This window comes from Rousettus aegyptiacus, unplaced genomic scaffold (genome assembly GCF_014176215.1).
Source record: "Rousettus aegyptiacus isolate mRouAeg1 unplaced genomic scaffold, mRouAeg1.p scaffold_m13_p_4, whole genome shotgun sequence".
In the NCBI taxonomy this organism is placed as follows: domain Eukaryota; kingdom Metazoa; phylum Chordata; class Mammalia; order Chiroptera; family Pteropodidae; genus Rousettus; species Rousettus aegyptiacus.
In genome coordinates, this window is record NW_023416307.1 from 114,694,731 (window position 1) to 114,714,490 (window position 19,760).

The 19,760-nt window shown below is 40.6% G+C and overlaps 1 protein-coding gene across 4 annotated transcripts in view; it reads right to left on the bottom strand.

Moving 5' to 3' along the window:
* Window positions 1-19,760, bottom strand: part of CACNA2D3 (calcium voltage-gated channel auxiliary subunit alpha2delta 3) — a 790,850-nt gene that overhangs the window by 715,309 nt on the left and 55,781 nt on the right. The window contains exon 3 of one of the 4 annotated variants that reach the window (XM_036219353.1): window positions 5,859-6,034. The exons of the other annotated variants lie outside the window; for them this stretch is intronic. Coding sequence (XP_036075246.1) covers window positions 5,859-5,876 — 18 coding nt within the window. The 5' untranslated portion in view covers window positions 5,877-6,034. The remainder of the gene's footprint in view (window positions 1-5,858; window positions 6,035-19,760) is intronic. 4 annotated transcript variants of the gene reach the window in all.

Consider the following 19,760-nt stretch of genomic DNA (forward strand, 5'->3'; position numbering starts at 1 on the left):
TCCTTCACATTGGCAACTTTCTTCAAGTGCAGTTATTGTTGGGGGGTGGGGGTAGGGGTCTGTTAACATAGGGCAGACATAGGTCCCAAAGCTGATTAGAAGCTGTACATGTATGTCAACTGCCAGTTATTTTCTCCACACAATAATTTTCCCACCTCTTACCCAGGGAGCTCGCTCTCTGCAGTTAACACCTACCCACCCAAGTCCTAGCTTGACCATACAACTTCCTATCCAGAGACCCCTTGGAAAGCAAAGTTCTAGGGGAGGAGGGACACTATTGATAACTACTATTAATAACTATTATATCATCAGGTATAAACTGGGAATGTCTTGAGACAGTCTTCTTACCAATATTTTTTGTCCCCAGTTTCCTGATTGCTTTCTGGGAATTAAAGAATCAATATAATTCTTGCTTTGTACATATTGTTTTTTCTCCAACAAAAATGAGTTCAGGTGTAATTGAAATATGTGTTTTGATTAAGGGTGCCTTTCTATTAATCACAGTAAATAGACTGCGTGAACTTTTCTCCTCTTCTTGAAACCACACTAAAAGACAATAAAGGAATAAAGTAGGTATAAAAACTCACAAGGTAAGGATGGAGGAGATGACACAGCAAACAAGATTCACACATTTTAGAAGAAGGCATGACAACTGGGAATTAGGGCTGGATTCCTTCATTCTGTTAACTGCTTGCAGCATGAAGGAGCCAGTTGATCTTCCAGAATCCAAGACAAGCTCAGGATACAGAGATGTCCCATATTCCAGAAGCCAGAGATGAGGTGTGGGGCTCAAAGGAGGCAATTGGTTGAAAGCTTATCTGAAGGACAGTTGAGCCCCAAGTCCCTTCCCTACCATGTCCATCCATGTAACTACTGAACTCCTATCCCTTCCTTCTCCTTCTGCATACTGGTATTGTCATTCCCAGGACTAGTGTTTCCAAAAACAAAACAAAACAAAACAAAAAAAAACACAGGATGCCCAGTTAAACTTAAATTTCAGATAACGAACAACAATTTGTTTTTTAATAAAAGTCCCAAATATTACATGGGACATTGTTTGTTGTTTATGTGAAATTCAAACTTAACTGGGTGTCCCATAATTTTATTTGTTAAATCTGACAACCCTACTAATGAACAGAAGACTAGTAGGGATAAGGCCAGTTGAACTTTCTGCGTTCTGACATCCATTATATGAGGTCTTCTGAACCTTGTATCTTCAGGGAGTTAGGAGAAGCTGAGAAGAAGTCCCCATTTTTATGTCTTTACAATTTTTTCTACTCCTTTCATTCTGAAATCAAATATGCATTTAACTAGATAATGTTCTAGTTCCTTTCAATAGTTTAATTTTATACATTTATTTTTCGTAATCTACCTGGAATTTATTCTGGGGTATAACATGCAGTCCAAACTCCAACCTTTTACCAAATAGTCATTTGTAGTTTATTAAATAATCTTGCATTGCCCTAGTGATTTGAGGCCATCTTTACATTTATTGAAGACAAATGCTAAAACTGGTTTCTAAGCTAGATGGCATTCCATCAACCTATGATTCCTGAGCCTGTGCTCATTCCTTCTGTGACGGTGGCTTCAAACATTACAGCAATGCTCTTCAGTATCAAGGAAGTCAAGCTTCCCCATCATGGCTCTAGGTGTTCAAAATTTCTTTAATTATCATCATCTTAATATTCAGTGTTTTCTAAAATAAATATTTAATAATTACATGTGTAATTTAAATTTCTTGTAGCTACATTAAAAAGTAAAAAGAAACAGATGAAATTAATTTCAATAATATATTTGGTTTACTCCAAAATATTATCATTTCAACATGTAATCAATGTTATTTAAATTATGATATTTTAAATTGTTTTTCTTGTACTTTGTTTTTAAAACCCAATGTCCATTTCACATTAACACTGCATCTCAATTGATACCAGCCATATTTCAAGTACTCAGTGGCTATATGTGTCCCAATGGCTATCAAATTAGATAGCACGGTTCTAAGTAAACCACAGAATCATCTTAGCAAGTTGCTTGTATCACAAAATATAATAATTTAAATTATAAGTAAAGAATAATATTTTCATTTCAAAACCTGAAAATTGCAAACAAAAAATGTTATTTTCTTAAGCTTATGCCTAAAAAGTTGGAAAATGGAGAAACATCAGAAAAGTCTATGGGTCAATATAATCTCATAGCTATTCAATCCTAAATAATCAAATGATATGATACATAACACCTTAAAACAGTTCTTCCAGTAGAATTGCTCCTACTCTGATAATTATGTCAGGAATAAATACTGAAATGAGAAAATCACAAGTATATGCTACAGATCTTTTACATTTTACTTTACCTTGATGCTTTCATCCCAACTAGACATCTGCCACTAAAGCTAGAGATGAAATTGATATCACAAAGTCAAATCAGCTCGGCATACTATGTAATGAGACCCTCTGTGTATTTTATTTGGTAGTATATTGTTCAATTTAACACCCTTCTTGTGTCTTTGAAATTATTATTCCCATAGTTGGTATAATAATTTGAGGGGCTAGAGCAATAGAAACTTACACAAAACATTTTGTTCTAACTTACTGAAAATTAAAAATTATTTGTGCTCTGCAATGAACAACTGTCCAACAGCAAGGCCTAAACCCAATCCGAAATGCTTAGAGATGTTAACACAAGGCCTGGGGCAGTGCCTTACAGTGAGAAAAGCCCAAAGATGGAAGCTGGGAGAACTGGACTAAAGAATAGAATTCTCACCCCCAGCTGTGTGATCTAGAGCAAACCTTCCCTTCCTGGGTCTCAGCTACATCAGCTACAAAGCTAGAGGTTGAGTCTGACTGGCATTTCCCAAACTTTAGCCATTCATGTGTCAAGGTCATGATATATGCTCCACCCACATATTTCATAGACCATGGATCAGCAAACATTTTCCTGCGAAGGGCCAGAAAGCAAGTGTTTTCAACTTTGTAGGTCAGTCAATCTCTGTCACAACTACTCAATTCTGCTATTCTTGCATGAAAACAGCCATAAATAATATGTAAACAAATGAGAAAGACTATGCTCCGATAAAACTTTACAAAAAACAGCCAATGGGCTGAATTTGGCCCTCAGGTCATAGTTTTCTAACCCTTGTCCTATACTATTATTTACCTAATATTTTTATTTTAAAATTGATTCACTTTCTTTATTAACATTAGTATCATAAATAAAATAGTAGTATCACTTGCTATATAATAGAATACATTCAGGAAAACAAATATACAATAATTTTTTAACTACTGCATGTCACCTCAACTAGTTGGTATACTACATACACTTCAAGAAATGCTGTTTTTAATAACTGTTATCATCCTCTGAAGAACCAATTTTCTCTGATGTTCTCCTTTAAGATTCTTTCATCTAAAAAAGAGAGGCAGTAAGAAAGAATCCTTCTCTTTTAGAGATCCACACTGAAATACTGAGAGATAAGATGACACAATGTGTGAAAATTGCTTCAAAACAATCTAGGGGGGCAGGAGAAGGGAATATTGGGGGAACAGATGAAAATCAGTTTTGGCCAACAGTTGATAACTGTTGAAGTTGGATGTTTTTATTTTTCTCTATTTTGTATATATGTATTAATATGTCTATAATTTAAAACAAAAAAAGTAAAGAAAGAAGTAGGAAGAAGGAGGAAGATGACGAAGATGAAGACGACGAGGAAGAAGAAGGAAGAAGGAAGAAGGAAGAAGGAAGAATAAGAAGAAAAAGAAGAAAACAAATAGGGAATATAATCCTTAACCTAAGGAGCAAAGGGGTCCAGAAGAGGTAAAAAAGAAAAATAAGAAGAGAAGATCAAAGAAAGGAAAAAGGGGATGAGGAGACAAAAGGGAGGGGGCCAGGAACAAGACAAGTGGAATAAATTTCATAAAGCCTTCTATTCCACAGCAAATGTAAGGAGCCAGGCTCTTAGGGGCTCGTGGCAGTAGCCATCACTCAGTATAGGAAAATCAGCTGAAGAACAAAGGCTTTGGGTGGCAACCAGACCTATGCACTGCAGGGAGGCCTCGCCAGGCCTAGGGCTGAGGATGATGCCACCACGCTGACCCAGAGAGCCAGTGATCACCCAGGTTTGACAGGCAAAACCACACCCTTGAACTGACAGATACTAAATCTTGAATTCCACAGTACTCCCTGCTGACAGTCTTCCTTTTTAAAAACTTAACATGAGGCTCAGTACCAGAGAAGTAGAACAAAGCCATTTAATCTGCTAGAAACTGGTCAGTTTAATTTCATTGTCCAAACGTACTGGAACCGAAGCATAAAAAGTGAGCAAATGGTATAAATTAGCAAATAGAGCCCCACAGAGCGGCTGGCCCATCAATAGTCTATTGAGGGAGCCTAGCCAGTAGTCTCCAGCTGGTTTACAGAAATATCCTGGGCCACGGGAAGCCAGAGGCTCTGGCCTCACACTATTCTGCTGGCCCTACTTGGTTCACATGAAGAGGGTTCAAGACACATTAAAATGTCCTTGGAAAGGCTAAGCCAACAAACAGCAGTCAGGCCTTTCCGGCAACAGTAGGTTCACCGCATCAGACCTCTTGTGGTCAAATTGGCAGAGCCACAAGGAGCCTATTAGGACAGGGGCACTTTTAGGGATTACAAAGACAAAGATACACAAAGAAACACAAAGACAGTAAAGGCAGGGGTTCACCCTTTTCCTTGTTATACATAAGTAAAGAATAGAACCAGCCTGTTAGCTTTTAGGTTTAAAAAAAAAAAAAAAAAAAGTCTGATAAGAAAGAGGCATCAGTTTAGCTTCTGATGTCTCTTTCCTTGAAACTTCACACCTGCTGTTCTGAATTTCATTGTGAGTATATAACCAAAGACATATACACTATCACTTTACTAATCAAAGCCCAAGACCAAGATTTCTCACCTTGTAAGAGAAAGTGGTTCCTAAGTGAGTCTCTAATACCCAAAAGCTAGAGACTTTTAATTTCAGGTTGGAAATAGTGGGGAAAAATCACGGCCCACCAAAGAATGTGCAGAAAACTAGGAAGTAGAGGAGTGAATATGGAAAGAATGGGCCCGGTGACATACTTCTGTTCAGCCCTGTTCCCCGCATGGCCCAGACCCACTTGTAGGACAGCTTCTCCCAGCAGCCAGTGGATCAAAGATGCTCACACACAGAAGCAGTTCTAAAACTAAGGTCGTAAACAAATGTAAGGTGTCATTGTGATGACCTGCCCTGAAAAATCCACACACACAGCTCAAGGAAGAAATTTTATCTGTGACTTCATTCTCCTTATTTCCCTCAAGAGATCAGTATAAGAGCAGAGGGAAAAAATGGTACCAGAAAGTGCGCGCACACGCACGCACACACACACACGCACGCACACACACACACACAACTTCTGATAAGTTTTGATACGCAAAAAATGCTGAAGGTGGAACCACACTAGAGTCAGGCATTACATATTTTCCTGGGAACTGAGAAGGGATGAGGACGTGCTATAGATATCAGCGCCTTCCTATAGATGCTCAAATACCCATGGCAGAGACCAGCAGACTTGGGGCCAAAATGAAGACATCTCCTGCCATTCGCAACCTCAACATCTCCAGGACTTGACTCAGGCCTACCCAACACACGTCCAACAACAATTTAACAGATTTGCTTTTCTGCCTGAAGAATCTGTGGATGGAAATGAGGAAACCTGGGCTAGAAATGACTTTAAAACATGGCCCTTTGTATAATAAATTTTAAAAAATGTTTACTAACAAGTCCTACAACACCTTTTATACAGACCTTTGTGGGGGGAAGTGAAACACATTTTACATCGGATCTCATAAATAATGCAAAAGGTCTAACTTACCATAATCACGTCTGGCATTTATCTTCAGTGGATAATGTATTGGGCACATGCGTTACTATATCGAAGCAATTGCAGGCAGCGGGACTACATCTGTGGTTGGAATTCAGTAAATCTCGATGCCCCTTTAGCCTATGAGCAGAAATTGCCATCTCGGAAGACATTCACCTAGGCAAAGGCTGGAAATGTCATTATTTTCCATGTGAAATTAAGTGGGAAATTACTGAAAATGCAATTTAAATGAGGATTTTTTTCTGAGACATAAATATTCATAACTTGCAACTGACAAAGCCCTGCAGATACCATAGGAACCACTTTATAAGAGCTGATTCTTCCAGATTCCGTTTGTCAGTGACAAGATAATTTTCATAGCAACAAATTAACATCTCAAAGAGAACAGGGAGGGCTGTGATGTGTGGGCAGGAGGCAAGCTGAGGTCTAGCAAAGGCATTCCAGACTCAAGTTTTATTTTAACAACTTTCCTATAAAGATCCATTCATTAGGTACCCTGCCTGATAACTCACTGCCCTCCCACCCTTTAGGAAGTCTGATTTTGTAGAGTAGTGGTTCTTAACCTAATGAGACCAAACACCTCCTTTTTAAACATTTGTTTTATGATGTATCCTGCACTGCCCTGAAATGAAACTCAGATAATAGCAACAAAGAACATTAACAAAAAAGAAAAATCGGTAGTCTGCCTGACCTATGCTATGAGAATAAAAGGCAAGTGGTTTATAATACAATAATATATATTTCAATAGGTAAACTCTAAGGCACAACTAAAATAAAAAACAGTCAAATGCTTGTACCTCCGCAAAATCACCAAAAGTTCAACAGCTTCTAATGCAGGTGGACACAGGTCTGTCTGGTTTTTTTCTAATAATAGTTGACATACAATATTACATTAGTTCCAGGTGTACGACGTAGTGATTAGACATTTATATAACTTACAAAGTGATCACCCCAATGAGTCCAGTACCCATCTGACAGCATACATAGATAGTTGTTACAGTATTACTGACTATATTTCCTATGCTGAATTTTACAGCCCCATGATCGTGTATCTTAATGGCTATTAATGATGCCCTCCGTGATGTGACTCCTTCAAAACAATGAGTAACTCCTGATGATTTACAGTGGTCATGCTGCAGGAAGATTCAGTTTTTATTAAAACTGTGGAATTTTAAAATGTTTGTTTAAATTAGATACTAGACTCAAATTATTATGATCAGGTTTTTCACCTGTACGAATGCCCAGCAGAATATCTGCTGTTGCATGAGAGTTGTGGCACAATGTCCTCATAAACAGGGCTACCTACACACTGAAGGATGTCCATCACTCTTGAACTCTGCACTCTAAATGTTAACAATATCCTCCATTCACTGTGAGCCTGTGACAACCCAAGCCAGTGCTGCAAAAGTCTAAAAGAAAAGAAGGTGTTCCTCCCTCTCCCCTACCCACCCCTCTGAGCCCAGGACTACCTGAGCTCCTCCCTGGGGCAAGTAACTCGACCTACTTTCCACATCTATAAAAGTGGAGACAATAACTGTATGGACCTCCCAGGGCTACAAGGAATAAATGGCTTAATATCTGTAAAAGCTTCAGCCAGCATATTATAAGCCTTCAGTGAATATTAGATATTTTGATGACTAACTCTGTCACTGCACCTTCACATCAGTCTCTCTTAGAGCTAAATCTTAAAACACAGAAACCAGGTGAAAAGGGGAAGGAGGGGATGGAGTGGGTGGCCTAACAAAGACACAGAGGTAGAAATAAGCCAGGCTGAGGAGGCATATTAAAAAACCTAAGACTAGATCCTCAAAAGTCAGTATTTCAGCTCAGATCTCACACACATGTGAATAGCCTGGGTCAAAGGTCAGCAGCAGATTCCTGGACGTAACCCAGACCTAGGATTTGGCCCCTGTGGCATGGCACCCCAGAATGTGCATTTCAGGCAACTTCTTCAAATGATATTTTTTTTTAGTCGAGGCAACCTTTGGTTGATCTCACGAACTGCAAGGACCTTGTCATCTTACAATCCCTTATTTTTAATTTTTTTACGCCTATAGCACCTGGTCTTCCTATGTGGTCTCCCATCCAAGTACGACCTTGCTCAGCTTCCAAGTCAAATGATTCTAATGCCCTGTAAGGTTCAAGAACAACTGGTTATAAGTCCCCGGGTACTATTCAGGACTTTTTAGTAAAGTGACCAGGTTAGATATGGTTTGCTGGGAGAGCAACCTGGTAGCTATGTGGAAAATGAATCAGAAGACACATAACCGGAGACAGGCAGGCCAGGGAGGAGGCAGCCCTTTCACAGAAGGCTCAAGTGATGAGGGCCCTCATCCATGTGGTAATTAAGTTAAAAGGAAGGCAAAGTCAGGAGGAATATTCCAGACAAAATGTTGAAAAGATGAGGACATGGAAGAGAGATAGGAAAGAGAACAGGTGTGGGTTTCTGGCTTTGGCAATGGGAGACAGTCCCATTGTTAGGTCCCTCTTCTCAATTGTGAATTTAATAATAGCTCCCATATATTGTGAGCTAACTGCGGGTCAGACACTGAGCTCTCAAAATCCCACTGAGGTATGTACTCTTCTCCCATTTTATATATGAGGAAACAAAGGCCAGAAAAGCAATGACTTGTCCATAACAACATGGTCTGTAAGTCGGGGAGTCTAAGTTGGAACCCAGGTGTCTCAGGCTAGCCATGGAGCTGATGTTCCCAGCAACATACTCTAAATCAGCCCTGAAGTAGAGCATTCTTCCTACAATAAGCTCTTCCAGGTTGAGGGTCCCATCCAAGTGCACACAGCCTAGTGGTCATGGGTGGAAGCTCAACACAGGATGTCCAGGTTAGATGGTCAGTCACTCACTGGTCCCAAGACCTCAGGCAAATACTCAGTTTCCTCATCCAAAAATTGGAATAATCATAGTATCTGTTTAATAGGGCTGTTATGAAGATAAAATGAGATAATGTTTTAAAAATTCTTACAATGATGCCTAGCAATTATGTTCATTATGTTATCTGATGTCGCCATCAGGAACAAAGGAAAAACCCTAATTAATTCCAGAAAAAATGGACCCTGGAAAATTGCAATATGCAATTTGCAAGGCGTGCTAAAAGCCCTCCTGGTGGCTTTCTCCCACTGTGTACCTGGGCAAAGCATGACTCTCACCCAGAACAGATTCGCTGGTCCCATAGCAATGGTCACAGCCACAGATGGTAAATACAAGGGATGCAAAGTCCTACCACATGGGCTGAAAACAGCCTTTCCAACTTTGTTAAGGGAGCAGGGAGCATCACTTCACCCCTCCAAACCTCGTCCCTTCACCGGAAAAAATGGGTTCAATAATAATAGCTCCTTCTTCAAAGGGTTATTGTGGAGTAAACGTGAATCACTTAGCACAAAGACTGCCAAGGTTATGTGCTAAGTAAACGTTAACTATAATCATGAACAGTCTCCTCATCACAGTCATAAAGACAGTCTATGCAGTCCACCAGGGCTACAACTGGTATTATTTTGCTGCCCATAATTCTTAAATTTCTCCTCCCCATGGTGGGTGTTCTACAGTGATCGAACTTTCTAAGGGATAAGTAGCTCTGCTGGCTCCATCACACCTGCTCAATTAAAGGTCACTTTCTGTGTGTATTTGTTACACTTCTACTCCCACGTGAGTTACCTGGAGGTCCCCAGAAAATAATTCACAGAAAAATTACGCACACACATACACACATACACACACACACACACACACACACACACACACACACGACCACTGGGAGTGAGGAAAAGCATATAGGGAGCTAAGGCAGCCTCCTGTTTCTTGTGCTCATTCTTCACTTTACTAGGGAAGAAATACACTCAGAGAAGAGTCATTGCCCAAGACCCCACAGTGGCAGTGCTGGAACTGAGACTCTGACACTCAAAAGCATGCTCACTGTGGACTTCTGCATCCTCCTTAGGTCCCTGGTTTAAAAATACATCAAGAGTCTGTTTGGGCAAGGCTGTAGTTTCCATGTTTTACCAAAGATTAATATGCATATCACGCTAGCGCTGTCTCAGTCAAAAGTTGTCACCCACATGTTGCATGGAGAAACTCAAGTGTCAATGCCCCATTTTACCAAGGAAAAACAAGCACGGTTTATAACAGCAAGCATTTTCCCTTCAGCGTAAACTCACAACGGTGGTATATTTTTGTCAAAACACATCATTTGTGTTAAAAAGAAGTCTTTCCCTCCACCTCCAAGCAGTCTTTATAAGAACTTTCTGGAAGTGGGAGGATGAAGGGCCGCCCACTCTTGAATCACTTGGCACTGCTGACTGACAGAGAATTAAAAAACACTGCATCCCAGGTTTTGTCATTATCAATGGCATAAAAAATTCTAAAGAAAACGTGTGGGGAGAGCAGAAATGCACTAGCAGGCAGCTTGCAGGTCCCAAATAAATTTAAACCTCATCCAAATAAATCCCCTCAATGTTGCTGCACCCTAGGACCCGTCGCTTCCAAATTCAGGGTAGAAACAGCGGATTAGGTATTACTGCATAATAACATGAGCAAGAGCAGCAGCTAACATTTAAGGACCCCTTCATCACATGCCAGCTCTGTGCTCTACATACATTCTCCCTTAATCTTCACATAGCCCTATGGAGGTAGATATCATTATCCCCAAATATTAGAAAACAAAGGCCCAGAAAAATTACGTAACTTGCCCTAATTTTAAGGCCCTGACACCCAAACCTAGCTCTTCAAAACTAAACTGTCCACGGCAGGGGTGAGTCCCTCCCCCCACAACACACACACACACACACACACACACACACACGAGCAGAGAGCATGTCACCAAGTTCCATATACTCAGTTCAATGTGAAAACACAGACTTAAAACAGTACATCTCCTCCCAAGGAGTTCCCTGGGTATCATATTACAAAATCCATTTAATGGTTTGGATGGCTCAACGTGGATATAAAACCAAAAATACTAAACCGAGTAGTATTATGATAATGTCACTGTTGATGATGTTAAAAAAAAAAAGAAAGAAAGAAAGAAAGAAAAGAAAGAAAGAAAAAAGGCATTAGAACATTAAAACATGGCCAGAAGGCAGAAAAATACTCATTTTAAAATCATTAATCTGATGTGATCTCTCATTACACAAAGACCTTGAAGATTACATGTTTGTCCCTGACAACGTTCCTGCTCACTGAAGCTGCTCCAGTTAGCTCTGCTTCTCTTTTAGTGGGTGGATCGGCTGCTGTCTACACTTCAGGGCTATCCTCCATTCCCCCAGAGCAGGAGGTGTTCTGACTCCATATGAGTTCTTCACAAGTATCTTTGAGTGGGGTCACTATAACTAATTAAGACAAATTCAACTCAATAAAGGAAATGTTTTCTTCAGCTTCCCTCTACCTTGATCAAGCAGCAATTCACACCAGACACTATAACAGGTTCTAATATTGTCCTCCTTGGTCCCAGTGACAGTCACTAAGGATATTCTTTTATTTTACACAGAGATCCCCATTTTACAGATGAGAAAACTGAGGCCCAAGGGGGTTAAGTGTTCTGCCTAAGGTCACATGACCTCCAGTGACAGGGTCGGGATTTGAATCCAGCTCTACAGATCCCAACCCTGTGTTCTGTCCACTGGACCTTAACACCTCTGTAGGTGCAATATAGGTCTAAAATGTTTCTAGACTATTTTACTTACAGTCCTATATGATCTTACAAGGAGAGTCAGATGAAAGAGATTTGCTTTTCCTGGAAGCAAAATGGCTTACTGCCAATGGTATCACTGTGAAAGAGAAGATGAGAGAGCACACCAGGAGGACCGCTTTGAGGTTCGCATTCAAAGGTTTCCACAGACAGGAATTCTGATAGTGACATGCTTATAGATTTAAGCTGGAGCTAAAAATCAAAGGTTACAATGATGCGAGGTTTTAAATCTCTAGATTTCCAGAGGAAAGTGGTGTGTGTGCTGGTGGCAGGGCAGGGGGAGGTGTCACTCATCTATAACATAACCTTATAACTGCTGGCTGTGTGTCTTAAACTTTGTATTCTCCCATTACCTTTCTGCCTTCTGTATAGGGCAAAGGTTTTAAGAAACATTTGCCCTTTCTTTCTGAGTACCTCACCTTACCTGCTGCTAACACTTTGTAACAGCCCCACCTTCAGTGAGGAATATTGGGGAAAACATTTATGAGGACGTATGATTACACATAAAAATTAAAAGTAGGAAATTATGTGTATTTATTAACCGTAATTACATAAGAATAAAATTTTCCTTCGTAAACCATCTGAAGTAAAAGTGCAGAGGGCTGAACTCAGCTGACAGGAAAGACAAGCCTGCCTGTGGGTCCAGCTGCTGGGATCAGGCCCCTGGCTAACCCTGACTTTCCTTCATGCCAAGTAGGGTCAGAAAGGGCTTCCAGCAGGTCTCTCCATATTCTCACAGCTCCAAACAACTTCCTCCTGAAGCTGGGCTCATCCCGGTAACTTGCCAATCTTATGTACAGAGATGCCCAAATTGCCAGCTGGCTCTACCTCATGCAGGACATTCATCTAGTGTCACTTAGCAGGGCTGTGACCCCTCCTAGTTGTCTCCTGGGCTCTAGGTCTCAAAGGATAGGTTGGAGGCCTGGGGGAGTGAAGAATAAGACTGCTTGGAGAGCCACAAGACCACTTACTGCCTTCGTGTTTAACTTTGATTCTACCCATCACTGGCCTTATGCTAAAACTATCTATCATGGAGGACAGTTATGCAACCTTTATTAATGGATAGAACATCTATTAAAACCCATTGTACCCTCTGTAGACTCAGAACTCCTTAATTCTCTAACAGGCCCTTGTCTTCCAGTTGTTATTCTCTTTCCTCACTAGATTATGCCCAGGACTGGCTACATACTTTATAGAACTGAGTATAAAATAAAAATGTGAGTCCCTTTATTCAAAAAATATTAAGAATGTCAAGACAGTGGCAACAGAGCATTAAACCAAATGTGGGCATGGGGCCCTATGTGACTGAGCACGGGGCCCTATGTGACTGCATGGGTTGCACACTCATGAAACTTACTCTGATTATGCCAGCCCCAGCAGTGACTCACAATTAACACTAGTGAGTTGGTTTTGAAATATTCTTATGTAATTTATTTAAAAAGACTGAAGACACCACACACAGATCACACAGGGCTGGTTTCATGAAAAGCCTCTTCTTAATTCTTCTAACTATGACTATACAAACAAATATGACTCTTTACTGGGTCTCTTTGAGGAACCAAGTTTACACACAAAGGCTTCCCAGTCAACAGCCTGGCCAAGTGAGGGGAAAATCAGGATTTACTACCACAAAATCCAACAATTCCTTCAACAACTCTGAACTCTCATTTCCAAAGTAAATGTAAAAGGGTTATTTTAGCTAAAGCTTCCAATAAAATATAGAGTCCTGCTGGAGGCTCAGACATCTCAACATTACTTCTGGCTAAGGCTGGATGCATTGAGGGAGAGGTGGAGAAAATACTACCAACTTGTCAAAGTCAGTCGAAGGCTGAGTCCATTATCTTGAGCTGCTGGGGGACAAACACCACAAATGATACCGAGTAGCCTGCCAAGTACTAAATGAGTAATGTGCCATAGTCCACAGAATTTGGCAGCTAATAGCACCACTAATGTCACTCCACTGATAAAGAAAAAAAAAAACAGCCATTTTGGAAATTTGGGATCTGTGGGTCTATTAAAGAAGGGGTCATGTGTTCGTTACCTATGACCTGGAAAAGGCACAGAAATTCCTCGTATATACAGGGATTGTGAGTAAGTTATAACCTTGGGCCAACTGTCTGGCAGAAAATACAGCAAGCATGGCCTTCTATTTGCTTCAGGAGCAGGACAACCCTCGAGGTCTGATCCCAACTCCAAGCGGTCTGCACCAACGGAATGAGACTGTGAGATGCCTGACTTCCAGCAGAAGGGTAGCATGGTCTAACCTATGACAGCTGGCCAACCATGGCTTGTGTGAGGTCCTGGGGACAGGATGAACACAGACTCTTTGCAAAGAATGTCATTCCTTACCACATTCGACACCTATGAATCATCAGCAGAGAGCTTACCCAGTCCTGGATGTAGACATGCTGGGTGTCGCTGTCCTCGGTGCTGAATATCACTGCTCTTCTCAGCAGTGTCCCTCGAGGGTAATCCCTGCACAGCCTCTCCTTCTACTCACATTCTGTTTATTTGCTTTCTTGTTTGTTTGTTTTTAAGTTCACCTTTTATACTTGATAAAAGTGTAACCATGAAAAAGATTGGACAAGCACAACCATGACCTATGTTTAGCAATCTATATGATGAGTTTCACGTACGTACATTCCACAGCTATACTAAATGTTATTCTGAGTGGCTAGTTGGGAAAGCACAACCCATGTTACTCCCCTGATACCATATCTGTGGACCTGAAGTTATTCGGGAGTCCTGCTTTCCTTGTAAGAAACTCCTGACACCCTGCCCCTCTATATGATGGACACCAAAGCATCCTTAAAGATCCAAGTCAATCATGATCTCACCTGGGAAGCCCTTCCTGACTGCCTGGATCCAATTCCAGACAGACAACCAGTGACACCTTCCTCCAAACCCCCACAGTGCATGCCATTATTCCCCAACCCTGCAGTCCTCGGTCTGCGTGTCCACTTCCTTTATTTACATATGAGCTCCTTGAAGAAAGTGCCTGTGTTTTAATGAAGTTAAGAACTCAGATGTGGTATCCAATTATTTCAATTGTCGAGGCTTTAAAATTCCTGCAGTTCCCTTCCACCCAGTTCCTAAGATTAAAGCGAGAGACAGGCACGGCATTATTTAATATTCAACTGAGTATATGGAGTTTCATTTGCTAGCATCAAAAACAACCCAGGAGGCTGATCAATCACTCCAGACACAGAAGTAGTCATCCAGGAGGCTGAAGGCCAAGATGTCAAGTGACTCTCCCTAGGTCAACCCATTCATTAGCAATGGCATTGAGATAAAACTAGCTCTGCCTGCCAGTTCTCAGAAAGTCACCTTGTAGCGCTCTCAGTGACAGCAGCAGAAGGGGTTCAAATTGCTGAGAGTTTAAGAGATTCGTAGCAGTGGACTTTGGGATAGTCGTGGTGTCTCTTCTAGATTTATGCAGTATGGGAGGTCAGGCCAGCCTTTCTTTTCCTTCCTCACCAGGCCAGCTCAGAATCATAGCCATGTCTGGAGGTCAGTGGGGCTTCCCATCAGGGAGGTAGGTGAGAGCAAAGCTATCCTGGCTTCAGAGGCCAGCTGTTGAATGAGCATTTGGGCTGGATCTGAGATTTTAAAGGTTCATTCCCTTTTAATTCATCTACTTTATTTTAATATTAACTCAGTTAAATTTTTTTAGAAGGCGTTAAGGAAGGAGAGATATCATAAATCAAGATATAGTAGAGAGCACATTAAAAATGCAGTTCTATTATCTTAAAACTAGAAATGTAATTAGAGCAGTCATGTAATATGAAGAGGAATTATCAGAAAAATATTTTAAAGCCTAGGTAAAAAGAGAAAAGGGTCTATATCATTTAATCTCTGATACATGGAGAAAAAAGGAGAAAAATATGCCTTCGGATCTTTCAAATACTTCTCTATTGCCCCCTAAATTATCATTTTCACTCGGCTTTTCTGTTCCACACGCATAATTTACCACGATGTACAGTAGCCTCATTTTTTTCCTCCTTCGTCAGAGAAGCACACATCCTAGGAGGATGTGGAATTCTTCCCCAGACTTACTCAAATGATCTGTGTCTTTAGGAATACTTGAAATTTTTATTTAGAAAGAGCATTTCCTCCCGTTGTATTTACTACTCACTCTAAGAGTTCACCCAAACAAAACAAAAACAACACTGTATTAAGTTATCACAGCATATTCATCCAACGAGCTCACAATAAGTGCCTGTTGTGTGCCTGATACACCATCCTAGTTGTCAGGGCTAAAGATACACACTAGCAATAAGGTCTCTGCCCTAAGAGCTCCCAGTTGGGGTGAGGACAGGGAAGGAAATGGGTGATGACAGCACAGTTGGTCAGAGCTATGACAGAGGAGGCCATTGAGAGCTACGGAAGGGCAGGGGAGCAGGGTCTCAATCTGTTTCGGGAGTCCAAGAAGAGGCCTCCATGGGAGGGTGGTGCTTGAACTGAGTTAGGGAGACCGAATGGAAGTTATTGAATCAACACATGCTTTACAGCCAGAGGGAACAGTGCAGAACATGCAGTAGTGATCTGAAGACCAGGGACCCAACACAGGATGGGTTAACTATGCTCCACAGGGCAAATCCAGCCTACTCCTGTTTCAATAAATAAAGTTTTACTGGATCACAAACACGTCCATCTGTTTCTGTATTGCCTCTGCCTGCTTTCACGCTACAACGTCAGAGTTCATTGGTTGCAATAGACCTTATGGCCTGCAAAGCCCAAAATTTTTACTATCTGGCCCTTTAAATAAAAAGTTTGTTGATCTCAGGTCTAAAGGATTTGGCTTTGAATCAGTAGCCTAAGAAGCTCATAAACAAATATAATTTAACCTTTAGATGTTGTGTGACTGACCTCTAAATATCTAAAACCCTATTTCTAGAAGTGCCCTTCAGGCAAATCAAAATTGGAGCGCTAAATAAGGCTGGAGAATGCCAGATAAAATTAAATAGGTTTCTTTCTCAGGACTTCTCAGAGCCTTTAATATACAAATGCACAGTTGCCAAGAAAGAAAAAAAAAAAATGAGAAGGCAGAATTTCCCAAAGCTATCTGTTCAAGAGACTCTTTTAGTGAAGAAGTTCTCTTCTGCAGGAAAGTCATTTAATTCTAACATAAGTATTTCCTTTTGTATCCTAAAGAGCCTACAGGTCAGGACAAAGCAGAGCTTGGAAACCTCTGGACTCTGTGAACGCTTTAGAAGAACTACAAGCTGAAAAGTAGAAGAATCACCACTTTGTGAAGAATCACCACTTTGTGGTACTGAGATAGGTTTTCCATTAATCCACCTTCCAAACCAATGGGTTCAATACTGCCTTGTCAACAAAAGGATCTCAACATTTATAAAGAAAACCCACGGGAAACATATGCAAACGCCTCCTGCTTCCAAGGCACCAGGGCCTCTGTTCCCAGCCCGCGGGGTAATAACACAATGCCAAAGGAATTCTCTCCAGTTAGGACTCCTCCACCTGAGTCACTGGTACCTTAGAAGTCATTCTCATCTCTAGAACTGGTAATGGTTGAGATTCTCGCCTCAAAATGTTGCTCAGAGAGCCAAATACTGCAGCATGCAGCTATTAGCTCTGGAAAACTCCGGAATCCTAGTTCCAAAGAAAACCTCCCTCCATTTTCGCCCACATTCACTACTCTGAATTAAAGGAAAAACAGAAATGTGTGCCAAGAAAGGATGAGAACACACATCATGGTTAGGAGAAGAGCCATCTCCCGAAATGGATTCAATTTCATCAAGTTTAATAATAACCCATGTACAGCATAAAGTACTTGCACACGTGATGGCTCTTTTCATGTAGGAATCAGTGATAAGAGCAAGGGAAAGATGAGGCAGCCGAGGAGGCAGCAATGAGGACACAAATGTCCTATTCTTCTGTTGCTGTTGCTGGGCACCACCTGGGTTCATATCCAGACTGGGGAACTCCAGGACGGTGATCTTGGACAAGTGACTCAGGTTCTTATACTTCATTTCTGTGCCTCTACAATTGGAGGGGTGGGGGGGATCACAGATCTTAGCACACAGCCTGGCATAGAGTGAACAATCACAGAAGTAGTTGGTATTCCCCCAAATAGGTGATGAATGCCTACCATATCCTGAGGACCTCTTCCTCTCTGACCAATAAAAAGGAATGTGTTTATTTATGCCAATGACAAGAAGATTCCAAATATATGATTTTATTATGCTATCTCACAGCAAAGACCAAGGCAACACCTTCCCTCGATGGTTTATCAGGTGGGTGGCAAATGTTCAGACAGAACCTTTTAAGGCTCTCACTTTTCCCAATCACCATGAATCTCTGATCACTCTATTTCCCCAGCTCTGTAAGAACATTTGTTTCCTGTACTCAGAGACTGACAACTATATGTTCTTATGTTCATGAAGCCTACACTGCCTTCAAATTTGACCTGACTGTTGAATCTCATCTAAGAAAACCATCACAAATGCACAGGGACTAATGCCCAGGAAAAAAGCAGGAGACTCTACACAGTCAAGGCAATTCCACGTTACCTAAAATGAAAAGGAGTGAGTCTAAGACAAGAGAAACGCTCCTATCACTTGCTGCTATAGTCTCTGTTGAAGAGCCATTGATTTTTGTGGCTCTTCCTAAACTCAAGCAAATGTGAACCTAGACACTAAGAGAACACAATACGAGGTATTAAAAAAATATATAAGCTTCCCAAAAGAAAAGTTTTCGAGAGGCAAAGGGCACACTGGCAAATACCACCTGGCCCCTATATGGACCAGGCCTGCCCCCACCAGCCATTTGACTCTCAAGAGGTCACCTCTCCTTTCTGGGCTACAGGCTCCTCTCAGCCAAACGAGGGTTTGGGCCACCATAAACTCCACATCTACCCACCACTCTCCACTGACATTCTGTACTATAAACCAGAAATGAGTGCAAATACTATACTTATGGGGTCTCCTTGCATCTCCTTCAGTATATTTATTTGCAAAAAAAAAATAAAAATAAAAAAAATAACCCCAATTCTCCAAACCTTCACTTTCTTACTGGTAACAGTGGTGGCTTTTATTCAGATTTTGTTGGGGTCAAATAAATTACATTTCACAGTGTGAAAACTATATTTTCAGAGAATAAGGTCAGCTTCAGGGGAAAAAAAAATAGTAAAGCTTGGTCTCTAAGTATTTCCCATGAGAATATGTAGATTATATCTTTTAAATGGAGATGAACTGTGATTTAAAGAAATGTTTTCATAATGTACTGTGAAATAAACTCAGAAATAGGCTTTCTATCTAATGTCTAAAAGATTAGTTCCTCTGTTTGTTAACTGAGTTTGTGCCTCAGCTTCTATTCACTGCTCTGATTGCTATTTTCAATTGTCATTTGAACTATATGGCTCTTCCAGGGTTTATTTTCTGTCCTGTGTCATGATAAGTAGTTTTTGTCATCCCAAAAGAAACCCACAGTGAGGAGGTGATTGCCAAGGGGCCATAGTCACCCACAAAATGCATAGAGCACTCAGCTATAGCAAAGGGAAACTCAACTGGAATTAATTGTCAAAGTTATCTAATTGTAGCTACTGTAAATCAAATAAGGTAGTAACATTCCTTTCAGACTTCAGGCTCTGGATCTTCAAAGGCAGCAGCAAATTTCTCCCAAGTAACCATGGACTACCTCTTCCTCTCTGACCAATAAAAAGGAATGTGTTTATTTATGCCAATGACAAGAAGATTCCAAATATATGATTTTATTATGCTATCTCACTGCAAAAAGCTGTTACCTCTTTTTTACCCTTAACCATAAAGGGTGACAATATTTATCAAAAAATTCATTATTATGTGAGACAAAAAGCTAAAATTGGATTTTCAAAATAAAAATAGCAATCAAGCAAAATCTCATTTAAAGCAAATAGACTTTTCCACTCTGACGGGGTTGCTGAATGCTGATGAGTGCTCCTCAGTGAGAGCTGGGAAAGGTTGTACTGCTAAGTAGCTCACCCAAAACGCCCTCATTTTTTCATTAGCCCTGGCACAGAAAACATAAGTATGTGCATTAGAATTATTTTATAACTTCAGCTTTGGGGCAAAATAAAACCTAACTTTGATAAATATTGTTGACTGTAAATACACTTCCAGAAGTGTATATTTATCGACATTTCAAGCCCACCAGATTATTCAAGGTATCAAAACCAGCTTTCCAATTTAGATAT